This window comes from Perca fluviatilis, chromosome 12 (assembly GCF_010015445.1).
Source record: "Perca fluviatilis chromosome 12, GENO_Pfluv_1.0, whole genome shotgun sequence".
Taxonomy (NCBI): Eukaryota; Metazoa; Chordata; class Actinopteri; order Perciformes; family Percidae; genus Perca; species Perca fluviatilis.
In genome coordinates, this window is record NC_053123.1 from 16,974,276 (window position 1) to 16,990,172 (window position 15,897).

General features: G+C 40.0%; 3 protein-coding genes across 4 annotated transcripts in view; 1 reads left to right on the plus strand and 2 right to left on the minus strand.

Moving 5' to 3' along the window:
* The window catches only part of lrp2a (low density lipoprotein receptor-related protein 2a), a 37,918-nt gene extending 36,026 nt beyond the window's left edge, over positions 1 to 1,892 (minus strand). For both annotated transcript variants that reach the window (XM_039818662.1, XM_039818663.1), the window contains exon 1: positions 1,805 to 1,892. The gene's annotated coding sequence lies outside the window, so the exon portion shown is untranslated. The remainder of the gene's footprint in view (positions 1 to 1,804) is intronic.
* LOC120570071 (low-density lipoprotein receptor-related protein 2-like) lies at positions 30 to 10,864 on the minus strand. The gene is made up of 11 exons (XM_039818297.1): positions 10,725 to 10,864; positions 5,748 to 5,855; positions 5,207 to 5,324; positions 4,829 to 4,945; positions 4,344 to 4,454; positions 4,077 to 4,190; positions 3,827 to 3,943; positions 3,101 to 3,244; positions 2,873 to 2,992; positions 2,442 to 2,570; positions 30 to 43 (listed from the first exon to the last, which is right to left on the minus strand). Exons 2-11 carry the CDS (start codon positions 5,769 to 5,771, stop codon positions 30 to 32), a joined length of 1,008 nt encoding a protein of 335 aa, XP_039674231.1. The 5' UTR covers positions 5,772 to 5,855; positions 10,725 to 10,864.
* Positions 10,865 to 13,795: 2,931 nt separating this feature from the next.
* The window catches only part of col28a2a (collagen, type XXVIII, alpha 2a), a 35,490-nt gene continuing 33,388 nt past the window's right edge, over positions 13,796 to 15,897 (plus strand). Inside the window, exons 1-2 of the mRNA XM_039818963.1 lie at positions 13,796 to 13,815; positions 13,903 to 14,005. The gene's annotated coding sequence lies outside the window, so the exon portion shown is untranslated. The remainder of the gene's footprint in view (positions 13,816 to 13,902; positions 14,006 to 15,897) is intronic.

Below are 15,897 nucleotides of genomic sequence, written 5' to 3' on the forward strand. Positions count from 1 at the left end.
AGATGCCATTGTTGTCAGGAAATTAGCTCTTAGGTGGTCACTGCTTCAAGATATAAAAGGAAGATAAAAGATAAGTTCACATTTTTTAAGCAAGTGTATTTATTAAGTGTATCTTAATACAATACTTGCATGCAACATTGAAAGTGTTATTACCTCAACCAAGGAGGTTATGTTTTAGGCTTGGTTTGTTGGTTGGTTGGTTTGTCTGTCTGTCAACAGCATTACGGAAAAATTACTGGCTTGATTTTCATGAAACTTGGTGGAAGGGTGTGGCATGGGCCAAGGAAGAACCCATTAGATTTTGGAGCGGATCCGAATCACGGGGCAGATACACAAATTAGGTTTCACTTTTGTTAACATTACAAGGTAAGGCATTTGTGCTGTACTCACGAGGTGTCGGAATAATTGGAAATATTTGTTCCAAACTAGGATAATTCACACTGCATTAACATTGTGAGATAGGAGGTGGCGGAAGTCTGCGCTATTAGAGGGACCTTCTGGTCAATGTCCCCAGTCCTTGTTGTGAGCAAACTAATTATCTAACTTCTTATTTCTTCTAATTAAGCTTTAGAATCCTTTAGGCTTCAGCTGTCTCAGATAGACGAATAAAGTGAGCATATTTCAAAAGCTTCCACACTAGTTTTGGTTACACTTTGGAATACATTTTTACACATAACATAGACCTTGGATTTTGTCACCTATCACTTAAATTGAAACTGCTCACTTTGTGGTCAGTATGAACAGGAGAAACAATTACAGCGAATAAAAAATGTATGGACATGTGAGTTTTGTTTTAACATTGACTTTAAATAATGTGAACCTATCCTTCAAGAGGATGATTTAAGAGTCTATGGCAGGCAACAGCTGTCACAGGCATGAATCTACAATTAAAACACATTTTAGAAGTAGAAAAAGACAGAGACAAATTATTTGTTTGCTTGTCTGATGATTCTGTCTTTTTACATTTCTGTGAAGCATGTAAAGTTGTTTTCTGAACCTGCCACTCTACTGGTACTATGATAGCACTAGTTTCTCAGACTGGAAGCCTTGGCACCATGCAGCTGGTTAGGGTTTGCTCTTAGCAGCTCTGCTTCTTTTGAAACAAGATCCGGACGTCTAAAAAGCAGGATTTCAACTGACCTGTTTAAAGGGAAACCGAAGATGTGGAAATAGCCTGATAGTTTAACCTTTTTGGTTGCATTCACATGCCCTGTTTGTGCTTTACCTACTTTTAATCTGACATGCTGCCATGGAGTTGGCTGATATACACAGATGCCCAGTCAGAGATATGCCTTAGCCTTTCAGCCCAGTGGCTGCAGTTCAAACCATTGAGGGGCCAAGGCATAGACTGAACAAAGACTTTTGAGCTGGCCAAAGAATGCATATGGATGGACAGTGCCATTGAAAACAAATGCAGCATGATTACTTCGAACAAGATCAACTTACAAAAATTGCACCCTGGTATGTGAACATCATACCAGCCTATCGGACAGGTTTCAAGATTAGGCCATTTGGATTCCATTCCACATCTACTTCCCTTCATTATGACCCAGCCCCAAAGGAGCCAACAGCTATCCCATTATTATAGTATCAACATTGCTGATATTTCACAGGATAACTGAAAGAATTCCATCCTGGCCAGCTTCAGACTAACTCAAGTATTTCCTCAAACAAAAACTGGTCTGCTCCTGTAACCTCTTACCCAGGCATAACAATATTTTTCATTAAGGTAATGCTCTAAGACAAACACTGTAGTAAATAGGTACATATACGGTTGTAAAATTGAAATTGGATTAAAAAAAACCTTATTCTGAATAGTATCAGTCCAGAAGATCCTACGGAGATTATAATGGAAGTCCACTCCCACTGCAACCCCTCTGTTCTGTGAATGAACCAAAAGGAGGGTTTTGTTGTTGCGCGTTAGATAGTAATTGGGGGGGGTTTTTTTTATGGGGGCTTTTTTTTAAAAAAAAAAAAGGGGGGGGGGCGCCGCGGAGCGGAAAGGAGGGGCGGCGCAAAAAAAAAAAAGGAAAACCAGCGGGGGCGGAACAAAATACAACAAGTTAACAAAACACATCATAAGGAAGTCATTTGAAACTTTCAGGTTAGAACCAGAGCCATATTTGTATTAGAGCAGTAATCAATTTTGGAGTATGGATGCTCATCTAAAATATCATTATAAATTTACAGAATGTAGCACATTAATTCAGATCGACTCAGATTAATGAAGGCAGAGTACTTTCTAGCCTCTATCATTTCACACTCTTTTCACCAAAGCTAAAGGCAGAGAGGTCAGCCTCTCAGTCAACACTCTTTCTATGTTACACAAAGGCAAGAGACTAACTAAAACAACATTTGGTATGCAACAATGCACCAGAAAGAAGTGCAGATGCTCAGTAAAGCAGCCACAGTGGTTGGCAAACAGGAAAAGAGGCACTTACTTGAGACGTCAGCTCTGCAGTATCTGTGCTGCTCCAGGGTGTAGCCTTCTCGACAGCTGCAGCGATGGGAGCCTATGCGGTCCTCACACAGCTGGTCACAGACACCCCACATCGAACAGTCGTCAAAGTCTTCAGCATGAAATCAAAATCACAGCATTTGAGGATTAAACTTTTTAGTTTGAGTCAAATTCCACTTTTAACACATTTAAGACAACATACAGCCATAATGAGATGTGAATCAACTAAATGTCCCCCCTCATTTCTTTTAAATTTGCGCTAGTTACTGCTTATCTCATTTATTGAGCCAAATATTTACATAATATAATAGATACTTTCTATTACATGGAAAATCATTGAACATCCCAACTTATTATAATAAAGAATCTCAATCATTGGGCAAGGGTGATGTAAAGTCAATGAAGGATATATACCTATACATGAGCGACTATCGTTGGTGTTGACAATGTATCCAGAAGGACAAGAACAGGTCCCTCCATCAGGGGAAGCATGACAACGATGCTCACAGCTCAGAGAGGCACATCTCCAGATACCTGACCGCAACAGAAACCACATTAGTGAATGAATATACTTCAATATCACATTTTCAGTGATATTAGATGTCCTAATTTGTACTTGACACAAGTTGCGTTGGTACTAACTGCAGTTGCGCCCAGCAGTGGTGTTAGTTTCATCCTCTCCCTCAAAACAGTGAGCTTTCCCATCACATAGCTCATCCATGGGGATACACAGGTCAGAGGATGGACAGGGCCATTCTCCTGGGTAACACTCCCGCGGTACATTATCTGCAGACAAAACAAATTCATCTTTGTTTTTGCAGGCTTACGAAATTAATCTAAATCAGAAAGCAGGACAGCAGAGAGGTTTCCTGCTATTTGGCTGTTGAGAATTAAAATATATTTAGTGTGTGAGTGTGTGGCAGCCTAATTTCCACAGGAATGTGGTGCTGATCTTGTGAAAATTGTGACTGGGACTTTATTGTCAGGGAAATTACTGTCACTTTAAATCGATGGAGGGGAGTGGAGCTTTGAGGGGGTCACATGGGGGCTCAGAGGGCTTCAGCAGCCCATCCTCTAAAAACACACACTCTTCACAGCCGTGTGGAGGAATTCTAAAGCCCTTTGGGGGCCTGCATGATCTTGTGCCACAAAGAGGCATTTGAATAACACACTTAAAGGAGCATAGGCATAGCGTCTTGCTAGCCCGAACGAACCATGGAGACTGGAGATGAATCAGGTTCACACAGAGATGTTGAGTTGTTACACATTCTAGTGTTCTTTAACCAGCCAAATGTCGGACGTTTTTGCTCCTTACAGCAAAAATGAATAAGGTTTATGACAACTGGTTTCCAACTGTTGTATCCATACCACAGCCTTTTTCATCTGCATTGTCCTCACAGTCATCCTCTCCATCACAAACCCAGACTTGGTGGATACAGCGGCCACTGGGGCAGGTGAAGTAGTTCCCTCTGCATGTAGGATATGCTGCAGGTGAAATGGAGAATGTCAATACACAGAAAAGATCAGAGACTAAGTACATCTATCTAGGTGAAGATAAGAGTCATATTAAGGGTCTGATTAAAAGAGAAGGGAGGTTAGAAAGACAGAGGCCACATACTGCAGTTCAGCTCATCACTTCTGTCTCCACAGTCATCGTCATGGTCACAGACGTAGCGTTGAGGAACACACACCCCGTTATGACACGGGAACAGGCCCGTAATGCAGTGCTGTGCTAAAGAAAACGCAACAGAAAAAGACAAAAAAAGATCTATTTGGTGATGGTGTCATGCTATGGATGGTATTGCTTTGTTGGTTGCACTTTGTGGAAGGCTCAACAATGGCTTCCACATGAATAGTTTATCACTAAAAGTAACTGGCTTCTTACTGCAATTTGCCTCATCAGAGCCATCACGACAGTCAAGCATCTGGTCACATCTTTGGGTCCGGTTGTAGCAGGCCCCATTAGCACACCTCAGCTGTGTGCACTCGGGGTAATCTGAAAGATTAAATTATCATCAGGGCAACGCTATGCATTCAAATCAGGCTGACAACTGTTTTCTTTTTAGCTTTTAAAATGTGAAAAGCTCTGCAAATGGGAAGGATAAAAGACAACCACAGCATTCTTTATACAATTGTGAGATTACCACAGTGTGTAGTGCTGTGAGTCTACCATGTCAGAACAATAATAGCATAGCAGCTGAACTTCAGCTTGACTAATCCACCAAGGAATCTGCAATCAACCTCTGACAACAAGAAGCATATTGTGGCCCATTCTGTCAGTCAGCAAGCCTCTTAATCTTAACAAATTGATTAAAATGCCACAGGAGCCTTAAATACAAAAAAAGGGAAACCACCCTGGAGAATACTTACGGCAGTCTCTCTCATCAGACCCATCTGAGCAGTCCGCCAGACGGTCACATCTGTATTCTCCTGGGATGCATGCCCTGTTACTACAACTGAACTGGCCACTGGTGCACGGCCTTCCAGCTGGGGACAGATTGGAGAGTGACTTAGAAGCACAAGACAGGTTTTGTTCACATACTGTAGTTTTTATATGCATCTTCTTGTACTGTAGATATAGGTACTGAACAGACATCTAACTCTCTCCCACAGACCCTTTTGGCGGGTATATTTTGAATATCTTGTTATTCAAAATGCAAATTTCAATTGTAATAATAACTTGGTTGTAATTTCTATTTTCTTATAAACTCACCTGGAAAATGGCTAATAATGTAAAAATGTACTTACGGCAGTGTTGCCTCTCATCTGAGCCATCCTCACAGTCCTCCTCATCATCACACACCCACACATCAGGGATACACTCGCCGTCACTCAAACACTGGAATTGACTGTGATCGCATGATACCTGAGCTGTGGCAATACATACAGAGCATTTCATTATTTACAACAGTTGACTGTAATCTGGTGGAAAGCTACTACTGAATGTGCATTTTCTCAAGTATAGTACTTTATTAAAATGTTGAGTTACTTGTTCTTTACTTGAGTGTTTTTATCATATGTGACTATATACTTCTGCTCCACTAAATGTATGCAATACAAATATTGTACTAATTACTAGTTACTTCTTAAGAGGAGTGATTTTACTTGTGATACTTTAAGTATTTGGATATTATGCTGATTATACTTCTGGTTACTAGTACAATTTTGGTCTTTAAGTAAAGGATCTCAGTATTTCTTCCACCACTGATGTAATTTAGATTGAAATGACAGATCCAACAAGAATGATCTCAGGTGCTATGTTGGCACTGCAATATAATGAGTAACTCACGGCAGTCGTGTTCATCAGAGTCATCCACACAGTCTGATGTGCCGTCACAGTGCCAGTCACCTGGTATACATCGACCTGTCCCACAGCGGAACTGCCCCAACTCGCATCCTAGACACAATGCAAAATTGACATAATTCAGTGCTTCAAGCTTTTTCTTTCATGCTATTGTACTTTTTATCGACAGTAATCCTTCAATGTTTTGCCAATTAAATTATTATTATCACCATTATTGTTTTTATCATTATTTAATTATGCCCAAAACGTGTCATTCTGTCTATCCTGGGTCCTTGAGGCAAAGAGAAAAAACTATATTAAAATATGGTCACAAAAATTCTTAAATACTCTATATTTAATAGAAAAACATGGCATAAGGGGGTAGGGATGCCTTCCACTGATGAAGCATGTTGTTAACAGCATTGACAAGCCTTGGAGACAAGCGTGCCAGCCATCCCCCCGACAGTTACACAATCTTCACCGCACTCATCCCAAGCCTCCTTTTGATGTTCTCACTGAGTGGCATCTGTAGAGATAAGGTACCACCACTCTACCTTCCCTGACGTTTTCCAGGAGAGATTGATTTAGGCAGCATAGTTCAGTGGCAGAGCACTCTATCAGACCCGTCCAAATAGGAATGTGCAATTCTGATTGTCTCTTTGACAGCCTGATTTATGGTGCATGCTGTTCCTGTCCGGTCTGAAATGTAATTGGAATAAAGAGTGGTACTGAGTGGTACCGCAACCATTTCAACCCAAATTCTTCGTGAGAAGAGCTGTGAGGTGGTGATTGGTGGTGCTCACTTGAGGTTGGTGGTCTATCTCTGTCCTGTCTTATCCAGCATTTTGGAAACATTCTTCCTTCTTAATCAGATAGCTCTCTACTATTGCAAAATATTGAGGTTACTTATTTAAAATCAAATGCTGCAATAATCCCATAGCAATGATTCTACAATTACACATGAATGGCTTGAAGTTACTAGTTATAAGGAATGATAGGCACATGTGACAAAAACTAACTAAAACTAGCAAAAAATGAATTGCCTACACACCTGCAGCCTATTGGCTTGATAAATGCTGTGTGAATAAGGCGTTGATTGTATTTAGAGTCAGAGGTTTATCATCTCCTTAATGTAATGTTCTCTTTTAAAGGTGGATCACTTCCACAACAGTTGTGGGGTCACTGCCTGTGCTACTGCACTAAAAGCCTAGCATACGCTCCAATCAAGAATACTTGTCTCAGATTAATTTGCCAACAAAAAACCAAACTACTTCACGACCAACCTAGACACACAAGCTGTATATTTAACTCCTTCAGCAGCTATCCAGGAGGCAAAACCTTTTTTCCTGCTCAGTTTACTAATGATAAAATTGCTCACAATCTGCTCAAAGGGAGCCTTTGTTGCAGAAGGCAGTGATCCCAGAGGTTTCAGCATCATCTATAGCATGGCAGCAGTGTTGCATACAGTATAACTGCTAGGAGATGCTCTCTATTTAACAAAAATACAATATTTCCCTCAACAATGAAGGGCAGATTTAATACATTTAAGTCTTGAATGTCCAGACAATACTACTGTCTGTACAGGACCACAATGTTTAAAAAACAGAAATGTAATTGTGTTATTAAACTGAACAAATAAAATAAAATTGCAAAAATTTGTAAAACAAATTAATAACAAAGCTAAATGTTTATAGCTGCCATACATTCAGGCCTTGGTTGATGACTTAAAACCACGTATGCCAAGGAGAAACCAATCTGCTGGAGGCTTTCAAACGCAGCCAGTGTTTCCTGACAGTATTACTTCTGGGAAAGGTGACAGATACACTGAAGCCAAACCTTTCAACAGCACTATCTTGTGTGAGGGTTCTTCTTACATTCTGAAAAGAACGTCTTCTTTGTAACTTTTCCTTAATCCTCAAATTTCTATGTCTTCAAAAAATTGCAATTTCACTATGTCAATCATTATTTGAGAAAATAAAAGTCAGGGTGCAAATTGTATTAAGAATGTTTAATCTGAGTCTAATGATCAGTGCTTTTTTCATTAGTTTTTTGTTTGTGTTTTTGTGTAATTTCATGTTTTCCTTTCCCTTCTTTCCAGCCTTGTCTTTCCTAATTAGCAACTTAAACCCTCAGCAGGAGAGACCGCCGCACCATCCATGCAGGAAAATAAGGACGCCCTACTATTGCCCAACAAAGAAGAGTAGTAGAGGAATTTTCATTAGAATGAACCCCCCCATACGCCTTAAACCCCACTGTGAAGTTACAATGGCACAAAAGAGGTGCCAGCAGGGATGCAAACTCATAACTGGAAGTGTCACCCTAAAAAAGTACTCAGCAGAAAGGAGAGTACAGTAAGGCTTACTTCCTGAGATAAGGTTAAACAAAAGTGGAACATAAGCTCCCTTCACATGGCCACCCATTAAGAAAACACCTGTCCTCTAACATTGAAACATCTCTTTCTTGTCACGTGGAGCGCCTGAAAGATGTCTTCAAGCTTTCATCAATACCGTCTTGTTTTGGAGCAGTGAATGTGTGCAGAAGAAAGTGGAGAAAACGGCTGCTGGCAGCATGAAATGCTGGACCCATCCATGCTGTCAGAGCGAAGTGCTGCTGCCTATTTCATATGGAAATCAATGCAGCAGAATGCAGTCAAATGCCAAACAAGTGACTTTGGCGCTTACTGCTACACACAAAACAGTGTAAAAGCGAGGGGGCTTTGGCAGTGGCATGGGAGCAAAAAAGAGGAATAAAGCCTTGGTCTATTTAGAATTGAGAAATACTCAACATGATTTTTGGTACGTGCCTTAACAAAAGCATGAGTGAAAAGAATGAATTATAAATGAAGTTGTCACAATGCAATTAGAGAGAGACGGGACAACTTAGTTTTCCTCTGTAGACTGAGTCACAGCTTACTAACTGTTTATTGGAGGCTAAACTCCATCCTCAGTGTCTGTAACCTAGACTGAGGGAGCTGCAGGAAAAGAAAGGATTTGCTCTTGATTTGTGCCAACTGTGTTCCTGTTTCTAACGCAGTGTAACTGTTGCGCAAGGATTTAGCCTACACCGGAAAGAGGCTGGCATGCATGAGGTTTAACATGTACGTGTAGGCCAAGTTTGTGTGTCTTGAAAAGTTTGAACACAACAGAAGACTTTTTTTTTTACAGCCATTACAGACTCAAACTAAAAATAAGTGTAATGAAATCAAGACAATTACAAATACATAAACAAAGATGTTGTCTGTTTTCATTATTCTGTTTCATATTCCATTTGTGAAATAAAAACTTAATCTGTAACACCATCAAAGTTCTTACTGTTCACTTGTCATTAAGATTCCACTGGCCATTGATTTATAGAGAAAAAACAACTCAATTTAGTGACAAAACATGTCTGGAACAGCAAAAATTGCAGAGGATAGTTAATAAACCAGCACCATGAAATCCCCTCAGACTGTTACATTATCTATTAATGCCAGTGTAAGCATTCTGCAGTAGTATCAAGCCCAAGGACTGGGTAATGTGTTACAGAAGGTTAGGGAAGAAACAATTATCAAACTAAAGGATTTTTGTGGAGGAGATAAGAGATTAGAGAAGGTATCCTTTCCCATCATAGTAAAAGTAAACCATTACTTATCTTCCTGAGTATATTATCAAGTGACACATATTTCAGTCTGATTCTCACACCACCAGTTAGCCTTCAGTAAGCACTTGCTACTCTGTATAACATGGAATGCTTATTCAAATGTTTAAACCTTGAATGACTGCATGAATTTTATTTAAACAGTCACCAGTCACTGTCTGCAAATCACAACAAATCCAGGCTAATGATCAACGTGCACATGCTGACAAAGTCTACTTAGAGTCTGCGGATTAAGTCAAGTCATCATTTTGTACACCTCAGTTGTCATCAGCAAATGTCAGCTACAAGTACTGTGACTGCTGTAATTCAAAGGAAATGCCAAGTGAATTGTTTTTGTTGTCTTTTTTTGGCATGGGCAGTCCACCATTTCTGTTTTTGTGTGTCTGTTAGTCAGTGAGGAAATTGGTCCAAGATATGTTATAATAAATACATAAGAAAGCTGTGGCGATGACCTTACTCTTGGTACAGTTTTTACTTCACTCCAGACTGCTCCTTAGGTAGAAATGGTTCCATTCTGCAGCAGCTGCAGTGTAATTAGTTGCTTTATTCACACTAAGGAGCTTACATACTAAGGGTTGAGCAAAAAGAAAGCAGATTACAATTTGAGAAGCAGGATCTTGCTGGGCTACAAACACAAGAGACAAACACAAGACTTGTCACGTATAAAGAGCAGTATGTGAGCATGTTGTCCGTCTCTGTCTTAAATTAGAAAATAAAGTTCCTCCCTGAGCTGGAATCAAATTTGAATTAGTGGTTTGCGGCGTAAAATCTGCTCCACTGAATGGGATTTGTACCAGTAGCTCTCAGTCCTCACAGATTGTCTGTAAGTCACATGCTCTTTTCTGTTACCTAGCAACAGTAAAGCTCAGGCAAAAGTTCCTCAAGAGAACTTCCAATCTGTCTGAGGAAGGCTTTGTGCTCAACCTTTAAAGTAATACTATGTTGTAAAACATTTAGCTCTAGAGACAGAATAACATTACCTAGGAGCCACATCAAAATCTCTGAAGAAGATTGTGTAGTTCCATTACAGTGGCTTTTTAAATCATCAACAAGGTTATTCAGTCATGTGTTTAGTTGATGTATCCTCTTTGATTCTCATCAGAATGTGTACTGTAACTCATTGGGTTTGTAATTTATTGTTCTGTGCTAAAAATAAATAAATACATAAGCATTTTAATTCAGCAACATGTTCCCTGCACAGTAACTGGTCTGTTTTGATGAGCAACAAGTGCACTGAGTGAATCACTGGTAGCACTACAACTCTGCAGGTCCTCAATAAATCATTCAGCTGACAGCCTGTGTGAACAGGAAAAAAATGTAGAAGAAGAAAAAAGTCAAACTACTTACCTTCAGAGTTGCACCATCTTACACAACATATGGAGACGAGAAAGAGTTGAAGTAGCAGTGCTCTCCACATTCTGGCTGGTCCGTCCAGCTCCGCTGTGCAGATGGAGGAGCTGTAGGGACTGGGCTGGGATGCTGTTGCTTTTTTTCCGTCTGTCTTTCTTGGCCCGCTAGTTGATGAAAAGGGGCGTGCACAAAGGCCAGGACAGCCGCTCCCCCAAGCCAGCCTCGGCCCTCAGGATAAATCCCTCTGGCCCTGGAACCTGCATAATGCCATCCAGGTCCCACACTCCCCCCACACAGTTCTCTTAATACATCCATGCCCTACACTATTGCTAAATAGTTGAAACATAAGTTACCATAAATTCATTACCGGGCACGTTGGACTCTCTTTATGTCCAACAGGAATATGAATGTTTCCCTAAAGATGCACTAGAATAAAACAATTAACGTTAGGTAAATCGACGACACCGTTAGATCTCAAAATGAAAATTGACAAAAAAGAAAATTGGCAGTTGCACTGCACCATTAAATTAAGTGTCCACAAATGTACAGGAGGACTACCAAAGTTAAACATGGTATAAACAAGATAAGAAAACTAACGTTAGGTTCTTCCTACATATTTTTGTTCGACCCATAACGTTCCCTTAATAGTGCTAGCGTCTGAACAGCAGTCCAACACCTCCATCATGCGGCCTAGCAGAGGTACCAGCATTCCACCTGCCGTCGCGGCCTGCTCCTAAAAAATCAGTTTAGATGCTAATTCGGATCTGCTAGAATGGTCGACGTAGTTAGGTTTAGGCATGGGGACTGGGGATTGGTTAGGGTTAGGGTAAGAAAACCAGGGTAAGCCAATCAGAGGCAGAAAAAGTCAGAATAATACAGGCCACGAGGCACGTCCTGTGACGTCGACACGTCTAGTGGATCCGATCTAGCATCCACCCTAAATCACAGGACAGCTCAAAGATGGTTGCCATTAGCAACCGAGCAACTAAAACTTGGAGAAATGAGGAACTGAGACCTCAGGGGAAAGTTAAGTAACGATAAAGGCCTTTTTTCATTTGTACTCATCATGGCAACTCCACGGAGAAATGCAGAAAACTTTATGAAGGTGGAGGGCAACACGACGCAGGTAAGAAAATATTGATGATAACGATAAAACTGCGGGGTCCTCCGTTGCTAAATTTATGCATAAAAACGTTAGTAGTTTAGCTAGTTTAGTTTAGCTAGCTAGCTAGCTAACTAACGTTAACTTGCTAGTTAGCCGTCTCCTGAGTAACGTCACACTTCAAATTTGATGTCAAGTTAGCCAGCTACATTACAGGGAAATATTGTGCTTTGTAACGTTAACTAGTTAGTTACGTTACTCCACTAACGTTACATTTATTTGACCAGCTTATAAATATGAGCTTATAAAGTTAGCTACATATTATGTATTGTTTAAAATAAAGCTACCCAAATGTATAACGTTAGAAGTTAACGTTAGAAAAGAAAAGTTTGACTGTCCAAACTAAAGCCCAAGAGAGCACCTAAAGTTTATTTTCTCCACAGATAGCTAGCTATATCATCTCAAATGATATCAGTATCAGCCTCAAACAACAGTGTCAGTCAGGCCCTTGTCCAAACACAGCATGACTTTACTATGGAGCTGCCAAAAGCATCTGTGTATCATGTTCTATCACATGACCTTTTCCCTTGTTCCCAGCATGTGGATATTGTTCGGAAGTCACTGGAGAAACTTCGAAGCATTTCTGCGAATGATGCAACAGAGACAGGGATGCTGCGGTCCAGGATAGATGAACAGTCAAGTCTGATCTGCATGTTGAAAGAGAGAGCAGATGAGGTGCTTCTTCGATGTCAAGCCCTGCAACATATCAATACGGAGCTAGAGAGCAGAGTAACAGACTGCCAGACAGAACTGGACAGTGAAAGAAACAGAGCAGAGCTATTAGAGAAGAGATTTATGGATTTAGCTGCCAACAATCAAGCAATTATTGCTTTCATGGAAGAGTACAAAAGTCAGAATGCCCAATTAAAGCTGGAAAACAAACAGCTGCAGTCAGAAAATGACACACTTTTCTCCCAAAAATTACAAGATAAAGAAGTGTTTGTTCAAAAACAGATGCAAGAAATCAAACAGCTGAGAGAGAAATACACAAATAAGGAAATTGAATATCAGTAAGTAGAACTATTGTCATGGTCAACCAACAGAATATTAATCAACAGCAATTTTAATAATCTTATGAGTAATTTATTAGGTAAAACTGCCAAACATTCCCTGGTTTAAGATTTTCTGTTTGTTGTTAAATTGAATACCTTTGCTGAATTTTACATCTATCTTTTAGGGAGAAATTAGCTGGATGCCAGTCAAAACTCCTGGAACAAACAGCTCAGCATCAATCCAGGGCCACAAAGCTACTTGATCAATTGCATGATGCTCAGAAACAACAAAGAGATGCTGTAGAGATGTACAACGGTGGGTAGTCAACGTTTTATCATTCTCAATATTATATTATATTCTCAAGTGCAACAAAGTACAAGCACTTGTAAACTTCTGGCCTTCTCTCCACAATCAGCATTAAAGCTGAATCTACAAAATGCTGAAGAAGAGCATGCTTTCAAGGAAACCAATATGAGAGAAAGCATAACAAGCCTCACCAAAGAGAAGGACAAATTACTGTGTCTGTCTATGGAAAGAGGGAAAGTAATACAGGTGATTGAATATACTATTTGCTCTCCTCACTGAAATGCAAAAAAAAGAAAAAGCTCTGCACAGATGAACCAATTACTTTATCTTCAAACAAATTGCTCTTAAATACAGGAGAAACAAGAGGAAATCCAGCAACTGGAGACAAAATGGAAAGAGGAGAAAAAAGCCCGCGCCGAAGCAGAGGACAGGTAAATTGTGCATCAACAACCCTATACTGCTTTAAGAAAAATCCTGAAGGATAACCAGTATTGTCCATGACTATATTTGTTCTGACCTTGCCTCAGGTTTGAACAGGAAGCAGAAACTGTTAATGCAGATGTTAAAGTGAAGTCTCTCCAGTCTGCTCTTGATGAATCCACGACAAAATATGAGAAGCTGAAAAAGGTTTGTTAAAATCTGCAATATTGAAGTGTGATTGACAGTGGCCCACATAACATGCTCAACATATCTTCTTCTGCCATTATTTTACAGGATTTTGAAGCCTTCAAAGAACACAGCACCAACCTCCTTTTACAAGAAAGGGAGTTAAATAAGAAACTTCGCCACATGATGGGCTAAACTTTAGCAATAATATGTAAGTGTTATGTTTTCATTAAAACAAATATTTTTCACCAAGAATGTTTGCTCACTGACAGTGCTAACAATGTGAAGGAAAAAAAGTTCAAACTGTGACAAAAAATATATATCGCAATGTTATTTTTAATTTCGTCTTCACCTTTCCATAGAAATGGAACCACAACACAACATACACAGCATGACATCTTAAAAGTTCCTTAAATAGAAATTATATTGTACAAATGTTAGTCTCATAAAACTATACAGACACATCACTAAAGAATGCTCCTCTGCCAGTTTCTCAGCCTTTTGGATTGCTTCTTCAATGGGACCCACCAAGTAGAAAGCTTGCTCTGGCAGGGCATCATATTCTCCTTGAAGAAAGAAAAGAATAACCATTACAATCAAATGTCCATTAAGTTAATCCCATTTAGAAATATATGAACCTTGACACAGCACTCTACCTCCTAGAATGCTCTGGAATCCTTTGATTGTTTTCCTTCAGAGGCACCAGCTTTCCCATAAGACGTCTGCTACCTGGAAGGGCTGCGACAAAAACGATGGATCTTATAAGCACGAGCTACAGTTAGCTTCCTCAGATAATTCATCCATATCCAAGATAGCAATGATGTCCTGCAATGATTTGTACTCCTAAAAAAACCAGTTAGGTTGTTAGACAAGATTTTAGTTTAGTTTTTGGATTGCGGATATTGTTAACAGTCATTTGTTGCATCCAAGTGAGCAAAAGTTGTGGCAGGAGCAGGGTCAGTTAAATCATCAGCAGGTACATAGATAGCCTGTAACAAAATTATTTGAACAATTTTAGTATGAATAATCAGGAAAAATGAGAGTCTGCTGATGTGCAATTAGCATCTTGTGTCGTCTCACTTGTACTGAGGTGATGGAGCCCTTTTTGGTAGTGGGCAGTGTGGGCTGGCAACCCACAGCAGATGGGATATGGCCCAACAGAGCAGACACCTAAAGGACAATGACACAAATATTCAGACGCAAGATATGTATACATAAACAATATATGAGTACAGAAAAAAAATCTAGGGTGTCAGATAATCCACCTACCAATCTTTCCGTCCTTTGTGTATGGTGCCAGCAGATCTACCACTTTGATGCCAGTGACCAGGATCTCCTGCTCCACACTCATGTTTGTGAACTCAGGGGCTTCAGCAGTTCTGCAAGATGATAAGTTATTTTTAAATATGCTGTTTAAAGGACAAGGCTGGCCATATTCTTATTTTTTAATTGTGAATGAATCCTATGAAGACATGAACCAGCAAAATAAATAGTCCCCAACATGGGGTAGTAGTAATAGTTCCTTTTAGAAGGAACAAATAGGCTTGCAGCTGCCACGGACAGAGTCAGGAATTCAAGAAGTACTGAGAGACAAACTTATGATTTGGGATTTGTTGACAACAAGAAAATATAGAATAACTCTAGCATCATCAAACTTACTGTTTGGTGCTAATTGGACCCCTCTCATCAATGGGTTCTCAAATGCTCAATGATCCTGATAGGGGCTCCGGGATCCAGAACCTCTGTGCCATCCATGGCGATCATTCTGACTGTGTTTTCACCTGAAGAAGTGCATGAGGAGAGACAGTAAAGACTTTTTTTTTTTTTTTTTTTTCGTAACAGACATCCAAAAACGGACCCCAGTATCAATTCATCACACTCACCCAGATGCTGTACCACCTCCAGCACCAGCCTGCTCTCACAGCCAGCCACCTCCAGTGCATTAAGAATAGGAGGCAGGCCTTCATCAAACTGGACATCCACCACAGCACCAATCGCAGCCACTATCCGGCAGTTGGGCAGTGCTGCCTGAAGGGACAATGACATTAATGGCAACATATTAAAAGTGACTTTGCGATTACGATAACAGCAGCAACTCGAATT

Excerpts from the sequence above, each read along its gene's own strand:
- LOC120570071 (XM_039818297.1), bottom strand. The coding sequence starts at position 5,771 with ATGACTCTGATGAACACGACTGCC. Across the intron at positions 5,325-5,747 it reads CTCTGATGAACACGACTGCC|GTATCATGCGATCACAGTCA; the intron begins GTGAGTTACTCA and ends GCCACAGCTCAG. Across the intron at positions 2,571-2,872 it reads CGATAGTCGCTCATGTATAG|ACTTTGACGACTGTTCGATG; the intron begins GTATATATCCTT and ends TTCATGCTGAAG.